We start from the raw sequence: 14,639 nt of genomic DNA, 5'->3' as shown, positions 1-14,639 counted from the left end.
AGCCACTGTCTCCAAGCTCAGGAGGTACATCTAGTGAAACCAGCCCCACAAAGTGATGTCCCTGGGTATGGTTGAGGCCTCACAAAATGCCACGCAAATTTGTGACTTTCACTAAGTGCCTCAGAGTAATCTTCCTAATGCCAAGAGAGACATAAAGAAGAAAAACAAACACTTTGCTGCTCACCAGCAACACTGTTCTCTTTTTGCTAAACACACTTGAAAGAGGGCTAGAGGCAGCAGTTGCACCTAGTAATCTCCATGAAAGCTGTTCAAGGCTGCCAAATAACATCCTTTTTTTGCTTGCTGTTGTTCTCTTGATTTTTATCCTGCACTGCCCTGATGAAGCACCAAAGGTTTTTAGCACTCGCACCATAAACATACCCCTGAAAATAAAGGGCTGATTTTGAAGTACAAAGCTGCTGTTGTGGGACACTGCAGCATCTGCTTTAGCATGTCGTTTTTATGTTTAGAAGCAGCGTATCTCCACAGATCAAGCACGGCTGGAAAGTCACTCAGCAATCCCTTCCCATCAGCTCTCACAGGTCAGTGCCAGCAAACAAGGGGAGGCACATGCTCCTCTTGCCCTTCAACACCCCTCTGCACCTCCACAGCCCTGCACCTCCCCTGCGGCACACTGCAACCTGCCTGACTCAAGCTGCCCAGCCTCTTATCTCCAGCACTGGTGTCCTGCCAACAGCTCAGTCCAGCAGCAGGACACGAGCCTGCAGGCCTCTGACTTTGACAGAACGTGCTGCTTTTCCTTTTTCTGGGTCACGCAGTGTGGTGTGTGTACGCTGCATGGCATATGTAGGATAAACCATGCAACAAAATCAGGAGAGCCACTGAAGCATGCAATCTGGTGCACAGCTCTGACCTGCGCAGACACACTGTTTTGTCTCTGTCCCCCTGCCATGTTTCTGAGCTGGTGCCCACAGCTACAAAGTAGCTCATGTAAAAAACACAGCCAGCCTCTTGCATTAGGCAGCTGGACCATGGCTCTGAGAAGGTCCAACAAGCCCAGCAAATGCATTTAAACTGAGGGCAATATGCCCACTATGTGTATGCCACACGCAGCTTGTACAGGTGGGCAGGATTTGTAGCTCCTTTTTCCACCTCTCTGAGCAGTCTGCCTCTTCTCTGTAAGCAGAACTGCTGTTTGCAGCACCACGAGGTGCTGTGCAACTCAATCAGGCAGAACACAGCCAAGAGGCAGAACATAAAAAAGATCCAACAGCAGCCATCAAAGCAAAGGTCACAGGTCTGGTATTTGGATAGTGGGAGGGGCACCAGATAGAAAAGCTGATCTTGGCTCAGTGCTATCTGTTAAAAGGATGAAGGATGAAGGGTATGACGTCCTCCCTGGCTAGGAGAAGCAGCATCTTCTCCATAGATCTACATCCCCTATCATTTTTCAGGCTGGCACGGCAGCTTGCTGGGCTGGCAGTCTCCCGCGAGGGACAACAGCACTGTTTCTGGGTGATGCTTTGCACAGATATGAACATCAGCTAATTAGAAGAGTGAAATTTCAACCTAGCAAGTGTTTACAATCGAGAGGAGAGGAAACACCGATGCGCTGCTGCTTTGGTTCCAGCCGAGTGCTTCCACATGTGCAGGCAGCAGAGGGCAACAGAGCAGGGAGGGCAGAATGGGGAGACAACCAACATGTGCCAGCTCCCTAGTGGAGCAATTTGCTTTGGCAGCTACCCTGGGAAAAAAGGCACCATCAGCACTGCAAAACACTCAGGAGAATCTTTAGCTGGCAAATGCAGATTTGCCTTTTCCAATAGGCAGTAAGGAGTGGAAAAGGTTCAGAGCTCCAGATAAGGAAGAGAACAGTGATGTGATCAAGCCAGCTGCGGACTCTGGTTAGTTCAGCTCACTCCTGGATACAGCACTCTTCTTGGAAAAGGAGTGTTGAAGGAAAACAGAGCCTGGAAGAACCTGGAATATCTTTATCTACAGACACAGCTTAGGAAATGCTACACACTTCATTTTACATAGAAGAAAACTGCCTTACCTGAGTAGTTTTTGCCCTTCTGCCTTGCATGCTGTTACTATGGCTAATTTGAGGGTTGGTGGCCCCTTCAGAAAGGCAGTGGGATTTCCTGCAGGGCAGCGTATTGTAATTACTGTAGGAAGGCGCATCCTCAGTGGTAACCGATGCCATCTTATGGCTCCCAATATCTGGGATGTCAGACACTAAATTCCGGCAGTACCCTCCAAAGGCATTCCTTGAGCCCCCGTTGACAGTAGCGCTTGGGGTTTTGGGGGAATACAAGTCACTCATAGAGTTGGCACGCTGGCAGGCAACCAGTGGCTGGGGGCTGCCATCAGCTTCCTGTGCCCGGGTGGCCTCGGCATCCTTCTCCTCAGCCAAGCCCAGGATTTCCTCGTTGCTTGTTAAATGCTCCTGGCTGAGGTCAGAAAGCGAAAACTCCAGGCTGTCCTCACGCCAGATGTCGGCTGATTTGGAGCGCTTCTTCTTGAAGCTGGCTGTCTCCATAAAGTTTGTCCCGTTGGATGAGTATCGATGTGACCTCCCGTCACCCTCTGCCAGAAAGGGCGGCTCATCCCCATAGAGCCTGCTCTCCTCTGAGTCAGGCATGCTCTGGACGGAGGCAGCGGTGAGCACGGTGCTGCTGTCCACACTGGGGGTTACAGAGGAGTCGGTGTGGTAGGAAACAGGCCGCAGGCCCATGTCCACACGGTCCACCCAGATGGGGCTTCCAAAGTCCTCTAGGTTAGCTTCCTGGGAGAAGGGCTCCAGGCCATTCTCCGCCAGGGACTGGGGGATGCTGGGGGTGCTGCTGGAACGGGTGCTCACTTCTGAGTTTCGGTGGATAATTTTTCCAGAAGAAGCATGCCGCGTCCGGCGAGAGGCTTTATTGGAGAGGCGCAGAGAACGGGAAGTGTGCTTGCGGCCCAGGCTGGTGTGCTTGTCTCCATAGAAGGCGTGCTCCACACTCTGGCTCTCTGCGTTTCCCATGGTGTCACAGTCTGCAAGGGGAGAGAACGGGAACGGTTAAAGGCAGCGAGCAACATGCAGCTGAAAAGATGCACAAACACCCTAGTACACCGAAAACACCTTGTTTTGTTTGTAACACCACAGCTTCCACCTGGTCTCACAGCACACACTTTAACAGTGGCAACTGATCCCATAGAATCAGCAAACTTACAAATACAACACAGTTAAATCAGTATGCAGGAAAAAGCCAGACGATAACTATGCTGGTGTAAGTGAGGAGTGTAGAAGTGGAAAGGATTGAAGCTTGGAGTAAACTGCAGCCAGTTTACCACCAAAGTGCACTGGCAGTCTCAGCTCTGCACGTGTTTGATTCTTAGCACTGGCTTTGCAATTCCAGCAAACCCTACAAACTCAAAAGTTAACAGCTATTGTTTATCTGCATGTAATAGGAAGCCAAAAAGTTGATGGATATACACCTTTATCTGAAATCTCACTTTTTTTTTATTAGGAACTGGGAACTGCTGAACCAAATAGCAAAGTACAAATTCAACTCTTGGCAGCAAGCTAATGATAGGTTTGATTTCTGGAACAAAAAAAAACAGGGCAACATTAAGCAGGTACAGAGAGCCCCACACAAAAAAAAAGCCATATTATGAAAATAAATTAGCATGAGTGACTCAGACTACACTAAAATAACTTTTCCTTCCTACTCACTCTGAAAGCAGATAGCTAGATCTAAGCACTTTGATCTAGCAAAGGGAAAACTAAGCTGGAACACACTGACTGGGTTTCTGCCCCCATCTCTGTACCTCACCTCCTGCACTATTCAGTTGTGCACATCCTGTAGTGAAACAGGTTTCCCATCCAGAAGATGGGAGTGATGATTTGGATTCAACCTTGGAAAACACTTTGAGGTCTGTGATCTCACTCTACAAATGTCAGAAATATTTTATCAGTAGTATTGGCTCCTTCTGGCCAAAGAGCAAAAAGAAGAACAAGAAAAATAAATGTTAAAGTACATGGCCATTCAAAACTAAACAAGAGATCCCAAATTACACACAAGACAATTATATCTAGACAAACAGTCCATAAATCTTGAACAGAAATTCCAGGACAAAACTTTGTCATATTTCTGTTAGTCTTGGTTGAAAAATAAACTGCCTTGACAGTAAAATAATCTGGAGGTTCTAATTTCTTGGGGCAATTTCCTCTCCTTTAACAGGATGAGCTGATGGGTATTGAGCCAGATGTTGGCAGAATGAATGGGATCGTGTATTTTCCCTTGCTACTTAAATACACACTGTTGGTGCTGCAAGGAACTGAACTAGCCCTACATAAATTACATAGAAAGTGAGGTATTGATTGTGCTAAACACAAGCACAGCAATTCTGCCATAGGCTGCCATGGGTGCATAAGCTAGAATTGAACTTATGCAGTGATACTTTGGAATCATAGTGAGAGGACTGAGCTTCTCTGCTCTTCTACCCAGCTAAGTAGGTTGTGTCTGAGGCTAAAAATCTGTTCAGTGCTGGAGCAATGGGCACCTCCATGTATCTAAAATAAATATAATCACATGTGAAGTAAACTATACCAGGAAATACCCTATGTCTACTGGAATTAATGGCTGAACTCCCATTGACTGTCATGAGACTCCGTTATTATGCATCGTTTAGAAAAATAAATGCACTGAAGAGAGGGCAGGTTTTAATCTAAAAAAACCCGACAGCATTATAAATCCCTATACAGGATTTATAATTCCTTAAAAGCTACAGTCCTTTGATACAGACCAGACTGAAAAACAAATGTCAGCTAGGTTTTGCTTCTAAAACATTTTAAAGCACAAACACTGCATTTTGTCTTCCACACTAATGTCTAAAACCAGACCTCAACACCCTCCCCCATCTTGCAAAAGAAACCCTCTTGGGGTAATGCTTTTAGCTGCTTTGATTCTGAGATTCTTGCTAACCACACTTTCATTTGACAGGATTTCCACTGATTGCAAAGCCCATCAGAGCATGCAGCCATCTATTCCCGGTCTCCAGCTTGCAGCCATCACTTTGGTGCCTATTTAAGGAAAAAGAGCAGTTTCTAAAAGTCCTCTTGAAACCCTGAATGATTGAAGAGTGGCTCTTTACCTTCATAAACTGAGCTGCTGAAGGGCAGAAGCATCCAGCGCACATCACAAAGCCAGACACACTTGCTTATGAAAATGCCAGGCAGCGTGGCTATGAAAAGCAGCTCCGTGCCACCATCTCAACGTAGTTTCCACGCACACCAGGCAAAATTCCACCCAGCCAAAAAGTAACAGAACCACAAACAACTTGGCGAGGAAAGGAGCAGCAGCTCAGGCTGCATCCCGTGAGGAAATAAACACTCTCATGGAAGGAGGAAAGTCTTTTCTCCGCAGACGCAGACGGCGGCAGGAATGTTTACTGAGTGATTTCACACAATGAGAAGTATCTGCTAGATACTGGCAAGAAGTGTCAGACTTCAAAGTAAAGAGCTGTCCTTTTTTAATTCTGTAGATTGGCACTTTAGGTGAGGACACATTTGCAAATCACACAGACAGCTATCTAACCAACAGACTAGCCCATACTTCATTCTTGCACCCCAGAAGAGGCCTTACCCTAATCCTACTGATTTCCCCAGCATTACATTGCAGGTTTGCACAAATGCTGTTCGGTGGGTGTAAGAGGGCTGCAGGCAGACGTGGTGCAGCTGATTCATCTGCAGCAATGCAAGACAGTGCCACCTCCATGGCTTGCTACCATACCCCAACAGAGGCCAGTCTGCTAGGAGATGCAGGACACAATAGGCTGAGTCCACCTTGGATGGGGAAAGCCAACCCTCCCGGGTCAAGCTGAGGGTGACTGTTTGTGGGGTGCCTGAGACCAACAGCTGCCCCTGGAAGGGTCCCCCATCCTAGCCTCTCACCCCCATTTTTGCCTCCCCTTTGCATTCCTGACTGAGCATTTCCACCAGTTAACCTGAACCAGTTCAGGTGCTCATGCAGCCAAGTCCACTAAACCAGCAGAAAATAAATACATTTGGGGAAGGGGAACAAGACAATGTCTTTTATTAGTTTACTTTTGCTGGGAGAGTGAGTTGAACTGGCACATGCCAGAGGCAGCACACGGGTACCTGCCTGGGGACACCCCAGGGTGAGGATGGGGCATCACAGCTGGAAGGTGATGCAAGAGCCAGGAAAACGGGAACAGCAAGTGGCACCCTGCTCATTTTTTGCAGCACTGAGCTGTTAGGTCAGCTGAGGCTGATGTGGAAAAGCAGCTCTGAAACATGTGAATTCACACTGAAACAGATGCCGGCATCCTCAGCTAGCAGGCGCAGGCACTGGGCAGGGAAGGGGAGCCCCAACCTCCCCCTTCCTGGGGTAGTGCAGACACCCTGGGGCAGAAAGGTCTTAAACTGCTCCAGCTCCGACTGCCAGATGCTGCCTGTCTATGGCTTAACTGAATTTATCACACTCAATGAAAAAAATCTGTATCAAATTAAGAAAATGAGTAATGTTAATGGGAGTTGCACGCAAATACTAGTAGGACAAAGGCTCCCCTTGTTAGCTCGCCCACCAAATCCGAAGGTGACCATTAAAGACCCGTCAAGGTACCACCAGGATACAACATAAATCAAGTGTGACATGTCTTGATACTTTAAGCAGGTCTGTCGCCCTCAACCATTGATTGCAACATGTCAAAAATGTGTTCTGAATTAGTCTCTGAAGCAAGCAGAGATCAGCACGCACAGACCACGCACTGCAACCAGAACTGGTTGGAAGTTTTTCAGCAGAAAATGTTGATTCATCAAAACCCAAACTTTTCATGGGAATAGACTGCTTTTGATGAAAGGCTCCTCCACTCCAAGGGGGAGAGATGTGAATGCTGAAGCAGGGAGACAGGCACGTCCACTGGAAAAGGCACCAGCTCAGTGACTCAGTTTCTTGCCAAAGTCACAGAAGATTGAGATTTGTATCTGCAGCCCAAGTCAGGCAAATGAGGGGTAGCAACTTGTTCCTCCGCATCCTCAAGAGGCAGTCCGACTATCAAGATATGGGGCTGACCACTGAGCTATTGGCTGCTCTGGGGAAGAGCCCTCTGTTCTGAAAGACCTGCTCCTTCCTGGTTCAGGGCAGGGAAAATGTCAAAACTGTGGAAGTCTTCAAGCGGACAGGAAAGTCCCTCTTGAGCCAACTTGCACGTCAAGAGTTACTCATTAGAAGCTGCACATTACATGGGTTTGAATTGATTGTTTGTTTTTTTTTAAACCAAAACTTCAGATAGACATCAACATTAAGATATAAGCAGGAAGACACACAAATTCTGCAGGAAAGCTTTGGAAATAACACGGTTGCCCCACACCAGCTACCCTAGACAAGCAGGTTGACCTCTAGCTGAACTGCTGAGTTTTGACTGGATGAGTCTTACATGAAATGGTTACACATAAAGACACTCATATTCCAGATGACCACTGACAACAGCCCCCTCAAAGAATACAATTTTATTTGAAAACAGTAATTTTCCTTTAACTTCCCTTACCCCGAATACTAAATACTTCTGAAAATAGCTACAAACCCAACATACCCATTTCAGTAAACCCTAAGTTACTGACTCTCCAACCTGCAAAAAGTTGGGCCATTAGATTCCAGAAGAAAATCTGAACTATATTAACTTTCCAACCAAATCTAAAGCACCTCACAAGACAACAGATTGCAAATTTAAAATTAGATTCTAGTGGGAGGCCTTGGTGACAAATCTGTATTTTTCTCCTGGAGCAGAGCTTGAAGACTGTGGGAACCAGAACAATGATCAGATCCACAGCAAGCAGTGAGCCTACAGAAATAAACTTTTGCTAAAACCTGCCAGCCAGCAACAAAGATTTCTACTGAACTCACAAGAACCACATAGAAAACTGTACAGGACTAATAACCAAGTGCGAACACACACATTCCATTGTAATTAAAATGTGCTTTCTCCAAAGGGCAAGAGAGAGGCTGAAATTCCACAGTAAGCCTTTGAGTTTCTCAGAAACTCCAGCAGCATATTTAATTGTTTTCAAATCAGAACTTTTTAACCAGCCACTGGTTTTTGTAAGCCTTTCTCACTAAAGTTAAAGCATGGGACGGACTCCAAAAAGACCCTGCAGGCAGTTCAAACAAGAGGAAGAGAGAGGGAGGAAAGGATGTCATCAGTAGTTGCTTGATAGCCATTCAAATGCTGTTGGATTGCTAAACGGGTGCAACCATAAACCACGTGCAGCTGATCCCTTCCCCTGAACCACTATACAACACAGCAAACTCTTCAGGAAAAATATACGGACACACATGTACCTTCTGAGGCAGTACTGGTATCCAGCGCAACCTTCCCCAAGAGAGCTGTGGCATTTAGAGGTGCCGAATTGCAAATGATACCAAAATGAACAGTTACTGGGACTGCAGAAGCTGTCAGCACCTGCCACTCAGCGATTCCATTACTCTCACGTCAGAGTCTATGCCTATATGCCAAAAACCTGGGGAGAAAGAGGGAAGAAAAACATCAGACAAAGGGTTAGCAGGAACAGCTATACAGGAGGACATCTTCTGCCTGTTATCATCAGTTACCTAAGAAACACCATGCAATACAGCATGCAAATGCTGTGTTCAAACTTGAGTGATGAAATCAGAATAAATGAAAAGCCCAATCGAGCACCATCAACCCAAGCTACATAATGTGGAGAGCTCCTCTTCCCACCACTTTGTACAATAAAAATCCCCAGAGACGTTAACATGCCTCTGCTGAGGACAGTCTGCATCAGGCAGGGCTAGAAAACCTCAGGTCCAAAACCACGCCTGCATCCAAAGACACCCACCAAGAAAGAAAGGCACCTTCCAATAAACCAGGGTTTAACTTCTGGCAGCAAGGAGGGACCCAACTGCAGAGGGAACAGGCCCAAAACTGGAAGACCTCAGAGGAGATTTCTCTGTAAAGACTGTCTCATTTACAAAAAAGGGTGATTATCCAAGCAGGGATTTCATTAACATTTTTCAAGGACGAATCAGACATGTAGGGCAGAGCATTTACATGTGTTTTTGTGCACAGTGAAAGGATCATTGGGTTAATTGCATTCACTGAGGCACAGATACAAGAGACCAGTGTGCACTTATTTAGATGTAAGACAAGCCATACAAATAGTCTTCAAGTTACACACATGCGTACACTTGTGTGGGCACCAAATCCCAGTCCCATTTTGTCCTGATACTTCTGGCAAGCTTCCTTGCAAGTACACCAACTGAAGGTCCAGTCCTGTGAGACACCAAGAACAACAGCCTCACCAGAGGGCTGGGTGTGCTGCCCATGTCAGCTCTCAAGTCACCCAACTCCCCCTTCTCCCAACCAAACACCAGCAGTAAAACATCAACCCAACACCACACACAGAGTGTTGAGAGTTACAAACTTTTCTAAAAGTCTCAAAGAACAAAAACCTTGGAAGAGATTACTGATGCCCTTCATGTTATTATTGCTGCTTGGTGGGGAAATTGTGATCCTCACTCTTGGCTGGATTCTCAAAAGAGATGAGAGTCACCAGCTCCTCTCTAAATTAAAACCATTCTCATTTTCTTTCTCCTCCTTCATGTTCCCCTCTCTGCTCCCCACCTCCCCTTCTTCCCCCGAGCTGTTGGTTGAGATCTGAAAAGCAGTTCATGAATTGCTCAGGAGCTGGCAGAAATTAATAAAATGAAGCTCATTTATATTGAAATGGACTCATTACCATGCCAGCTGCCAATAATTTGCAAGACAGGAATCTTGCTGACAAACAAGGTCCTACAGGCAAGAGGCTTCCCACCTGCATCCACCACACGATGAACAATTCTGCAACGTGCATTCCTCACCTCCAAAGAAAAAGGAATTGTGACCATCTTTTTCAGATCCGCCTGCTGCTGCCCCAGAAAATTTGTCCAAAAGCAGAAAAATCCAGATGCAGCCGAGCACTTTATCTAATTTTCCATCTTGAGCAGCTTTTGAGAAGTTTGTAACTCAGACAAACCCGGTCCAGATTGAAGCAAACTGGTCACTTCTCTAAGAAACCAACTACAACACTGCCTGCTCTATACACTGCCTGTGCTACTCCAACACAAATTGTTCTCTTCTTGCACTCATTTGTTGAAAAGGTGGGATAATCCAAAGTGGACATTTACAACTGAATACTTCATTATCCAAATCTTCTCTATACTTCAGCACTTCTGAAGGGCTGGCAAAAGCCTTTACCATGAACAGATGAGTATTATGCACACACAGCTCCTCCAGAAGAGAAGGATTTACCATTACCCACAGATTCTTTCCTGAAAAGCTCTGTTCCTGTTAACTTTTACAACTTGGACAGTCTTTCTGAAATGAAACCAAGTCATACTTTTCAAGAGTAACATCAATTTTTCATCCTTCTCTTTGTTTGCCATCAACACACACTGGAATGGTCCCTGCCCCTGTGCATCCCAGTTCACTCCAACAGCCAAAGCTCTGCACAGCAGAAATTCTGGATAACCGTATGAATCAGTAGTCATTTCATACATGCAGTGCTGAAGTAGTCTCAGACAAGGACTTCCCTCCAGCAAGGTCTTGGCAAAAGCAATGCCCTTGCTCCTCCATCATGAGTAAAGGCAGAAGCAAACACGAGCACAGCCCCATGGCTTGCTTCCCAGCACAAAACCCTTCCCTGTACAGCATGCATTTGCTCCCGGAGACGTTTGCTCTGTCAGTGAAGCCTGACAAAGGCAGGACCTGACTGCATGTTCAGACCACCAGTAACTCACCAGTAACTGTTCTCAGGGTAGATGGTCAGTTGCAAATGTTCATACATGGAACAGATCACCTCATTAGAAAAGAAACATCAAATAAAGATTTCCACATTTCTATGCTTAAGACAATATTCAGACTCCTACGGACATGCATGCACACGCACACATACATACATCTATGATGCATGTATGCACACATGTAAGCCAGTGTCTACATACATCAATGCAACTCTCTTGTTCTTTGAAGGTTTGGAAGTAGCACAGCTGTATTTATTTCGACAACCACAAACCAGCGCCTTGAAAAATAAGGCCGAGGAGTTCCCACAGGGCTCATCACACAGCAACTTAAGTCAATCCAAACTGAGGAAGCTTGCAGCAATCCACCATGAATGGATTAAATAAATGCATAGTAGGGAAGCAGAATATATTAAAGGAGCACCTTGTTATTCATCACATCTGCTACCTGTGATCCTAGGTACAGCAACGAGAGGTTTGACTTTCACATGCTGCAAACAGTTTGCCATGCCAAGAGACTAGGAAGAAAACCAGCACACCTGTTTTCTTTTTGCTTGCAGACACTGGACATGAACAGTAATGGATGAAAAATATAGAATATGCAGTTTTCTTAAAGCCTACTTTTTCAAAGCACAACCCAGCCTTCCCAGTAAGGAAAAATTAGTGTTGCCAGTATAACCCCTTGTGCAGTGTACATGAAGTTGTCAAGGAGGATGACAGCTCTATTTCAATTCCATTTTTACTTTTTCATTTTATGATGCATCGGTTTTGTCAGATTTCAAACACAACTGCAGATGTGAGATCAGTTGGTCATTAAGCAAATCTTCATCCATCTTTGCGAAGCCCTCCATAATTCCACGATAAACCATCAGGATGTATATACATAGACATAAATCAGTAGTCATTTCATACAAAAACTGTTTAATATTAATCAGTGAAATGAATACAGCTCTGGGCTGTATTCCCCACCCACAATCCCAGTTCCACAAGCACTGTAACTGCAGTGTTCGATTCCGTCTCCTGAAACAGAGAATCAGGCCCTTTATTTGTAACTGGAGGCCACATTCTGTTAGCCTTTATTATCTCTAGCTAATATGAATGGCTGCCAAAATCAAACTATCAAAACAGCTACCCTGAGAAGAAGGTAAATGGTCTAGAATGCTTCAGGGTCCTGGTGTCCTGGCAACTCTGGCTCTGACCATCCCATAGCTGTGGGCTGCCCTCCACAAAGTGAAACACTGCAACCCACATGAGATGGATAGGTGGATGGATGGATGGATGGATGGATGCATGGATAGATGGAAGGAGAGAGGCTGCTGTGCTGTGTGGCCAGATCTTTGTCTGACAGGGCTGGGTGCACATATGGGTTCAGAAATGTAATTCAGAAATGCTCCCAGCTTCCCTGTTCTCAATGTAGCCAATGAAACTACGTACAACACTGAGCACTTAGACAAACACTAGTGGACTGCAGAAGCTGGTTGATTTTTAAACCAGTGAAAATAAATGACACTCTCCTTTTTGTGTTTTCTTTCTATGACATATAAAATTACTTAGAACCTTTTCAGTTGTGGGTAAAAGTCATTTTAAACCAAACACAGCTTATACTGTCAAAGAAAACAGCTACTCCTGAAACCGGAGGCTGACAACGATGAACATCCTGACAAGCCTGGGGAGACCATTTGCACATCTGCAAGAACTGGCCAGCAGAGCTGGGATTGCAAAACCTCTCTGCAACCGTCTCACTAACATGCAACCTTTGTGTCTGTCACGGTTAGAACAATGCTGGGTGATTGTTCCAGATGAAGAGGAGGGGAAAGAAAAACAAACCCACATTCCCTTTGTGAAGAACTCTTAAAGGAAAGATGTGGGAAGCCTTGTTCCTCCAGCACCACACCTATGAGAATTTCTAAGAAAGGGAAGAAAAGGCAAAAAGAGAGGGAGGGAGGGAGGTGCATTATGAGACCTAAAATCTCTGTATAGCTGACAATCAACCATCCCCCAAATCACAGTTAAGGAAAACAAAACCAGAAGCATGGCAATGCCAAAGCACTGTGGGGCCTTGGTAATAAATTCATGGAAGAGCAGGTAGCCCAAGGCAAAGACCCCTCTTCAGGGTTTCTATATTTATACAAGGGGATGTGAATAATTGACACAGTTGCAGGTTTGTTTGTTTTTTTAATCATATCTACAACTATCTGAATATGTTTTAAGTATTTCTCCTTCCCTTCCCTTTTATTTTTAATGGTGGGAAAATCCCCCTTTCTTCCCTAGGGGAAATCTGCAAGGTTTTACACGTTTGCAAGAGAAGGGCAAAGCAAGGAATGGATTCTAATTTCAGATCATCAGACATAAGCAAATCTATGGGAAGCCACAAGGGCAACTCCCCGGAGCCTGTGGGGCAGACGAACAGCAGCTTCCGCACAGCACCCTGGGAAGCGGAGGGGGTTTATAACCCACTCCAGGGAGCTGCAGCCAGCCAAGCCACAAGGGAGCTGCAGGGAGGAAGGAGCCCACTTGGCTTCCATGAAGGACAAGAATGAGAAAGGCCTGAGTGTGCATTTATTAATTACTTTTTAAAAATAAAAAGAATGCCCAAACTACATCTGAAATAAAAATAAGGTGTGGTTTGTTTATTTACCTTTAGGTTATACATTATTGTTACTACACTTTGCTTGAAAATGACTTTCTGCTTGTGCCAAAGGAGTAGAGAACTACTGATACACAATGAGGATGGGACGTGCCAAATGCATTAAAAAAAAAAAACTTTATTTAGTAGTAACAAAAAAATGTTCAGACCAGGAGACAGAGACCAGAATGCATCCATCAGAGCACTCACTGCACAGACGAGGACAGGTAGCTGGAAGAGTAAGGGGGGAGAAGCAGAGCAGGACATGGCAGGCGATGCACACACAGAAGAACCACCCAGCACCACAGTCCCCACAATAAAAATTGAAACACTTGGCTTGAGTGACCAAGGAACCGCTGAGGCAGGATGTGAAGGATTAGAGTGCTGTGGAAAAAAATTAAGGCCAATAATTGGAAGAGGGGGAATTGGAGAGGAAGTGTTTAGTGTATATCCTCATTTAAGCACAGAGGTAAGTAATCTGATTTTCAATCAATGCCAAAGACCTCACACAGATCATTAAGATGGTGCCTGAGATATGAAGACAAGTATCTAATTTTAGATACCCGACTTAAGTTACTGGTGAGGGATTCCAGAGGTCTACAGAAAAACAGGCAGCAAATTAAACTCAGGTGGGTGCACGATCAGAGCAACTTTCACATTTTGGTCACTCTGTCTGATGGAGAATGAGGTATGTCACCGAGATACAAAAGCATTATAAGCTATGCTACATAATTAATATAAAGGACATAAAAGTTACAACAACTTCCGCAATGAGGCCACAAGGGACACATAATAAGGAAAAGCATTGTAGCAAAGGATGTCCTTTTAAGTTTACAGCATGTCTTGCAGAAGTTCTGGTACCAGTATCTCTCTCAGTGAGCTCATACTTTCAAATCAGCACCTTACAAAATTCAGCCTTCACGTAAATTGTTTGCCAGGGACAGAGTGCAGAGCAGAGCTTGATTCCTGCCTGCAGCCTGCCTCCTCTGCACCCTGGGCAAGCTGGGGATACTCCCCACAGCTCCTTTTCCTCTCTGCCAAGTATGAATATAGCACTCTCATCAACTACAGAAAGACCCAAAATGGCTATACCCCCAATCCTAAAAGGCACTGGGTGACTCGAAGGAGAAAGTTACATCTAATCATCAGAAAACACTTGTTAAACATCCCACACTTCCTGAAAATAAGAGAGCTTGTTGCCTGATGTGTTGGAGATGCTATGGCTTGGCTGCTCTGGCAGGATAGGGCAA

The 14,639-nt window shown here is 45.3% G+C and overlaps 1 protein-coding gene across 8 annotated transcripts in view; it reads right to left on the bottom strand.

The window, feature by feature from the left end:
* TIAM1 (TIAM Rac1 associated GEF 1) overlaps window positions 1-14,639 on the bottom strand; it is a 154,868-nt gene that overhangs the window by 81,229 nt on the left and 59,000 nt on the right. For 6 of the 8 annotated variants that reach the window (XM_031051470.2, XM_031051469.2, XM_031051464.2 and 3 more), the window contains one exon: window positions 2,018-2,997. In XM_031051470.2, coding sequence (XP_030907330.2) covers window positions 2,018-2,986 — 969 coding nt within the window. In that variant the 5' untranslated portion in view covers window positions 2,987-2,997. Of the gene's footprint in view, window positions 1-2,017; window positions 2,998-8,306; window positions 8,486-14,639 lie in introns of all 8 variants that reach the window. The other 2 variants (XM_031051466.2, XM_031051465.2) reach the window with 1 other exon arrangement.

The sequence above is a fragment of the Melopsittacus undulatus genome, chromosome 2 (genome assembly GCF_012275295.1).
Source record: "Melopsittacus undulatus isolate bMelUnd1 chromosome 2, bMelUnd1.mat.Z, whole genome shotgun sequence".
Lineage (NCBI taxonomy): Eukaryota > Metazoa > Chordata > Aves > Psittaciformes > Psittaculidae > Melopsittacus > Melopsittacus undulatus.
The sequence above is the reverse complement of the archived record's forward strand: the minus strand, read 5'-3'. Positions and strand labels throughout refer to the sequence as shown.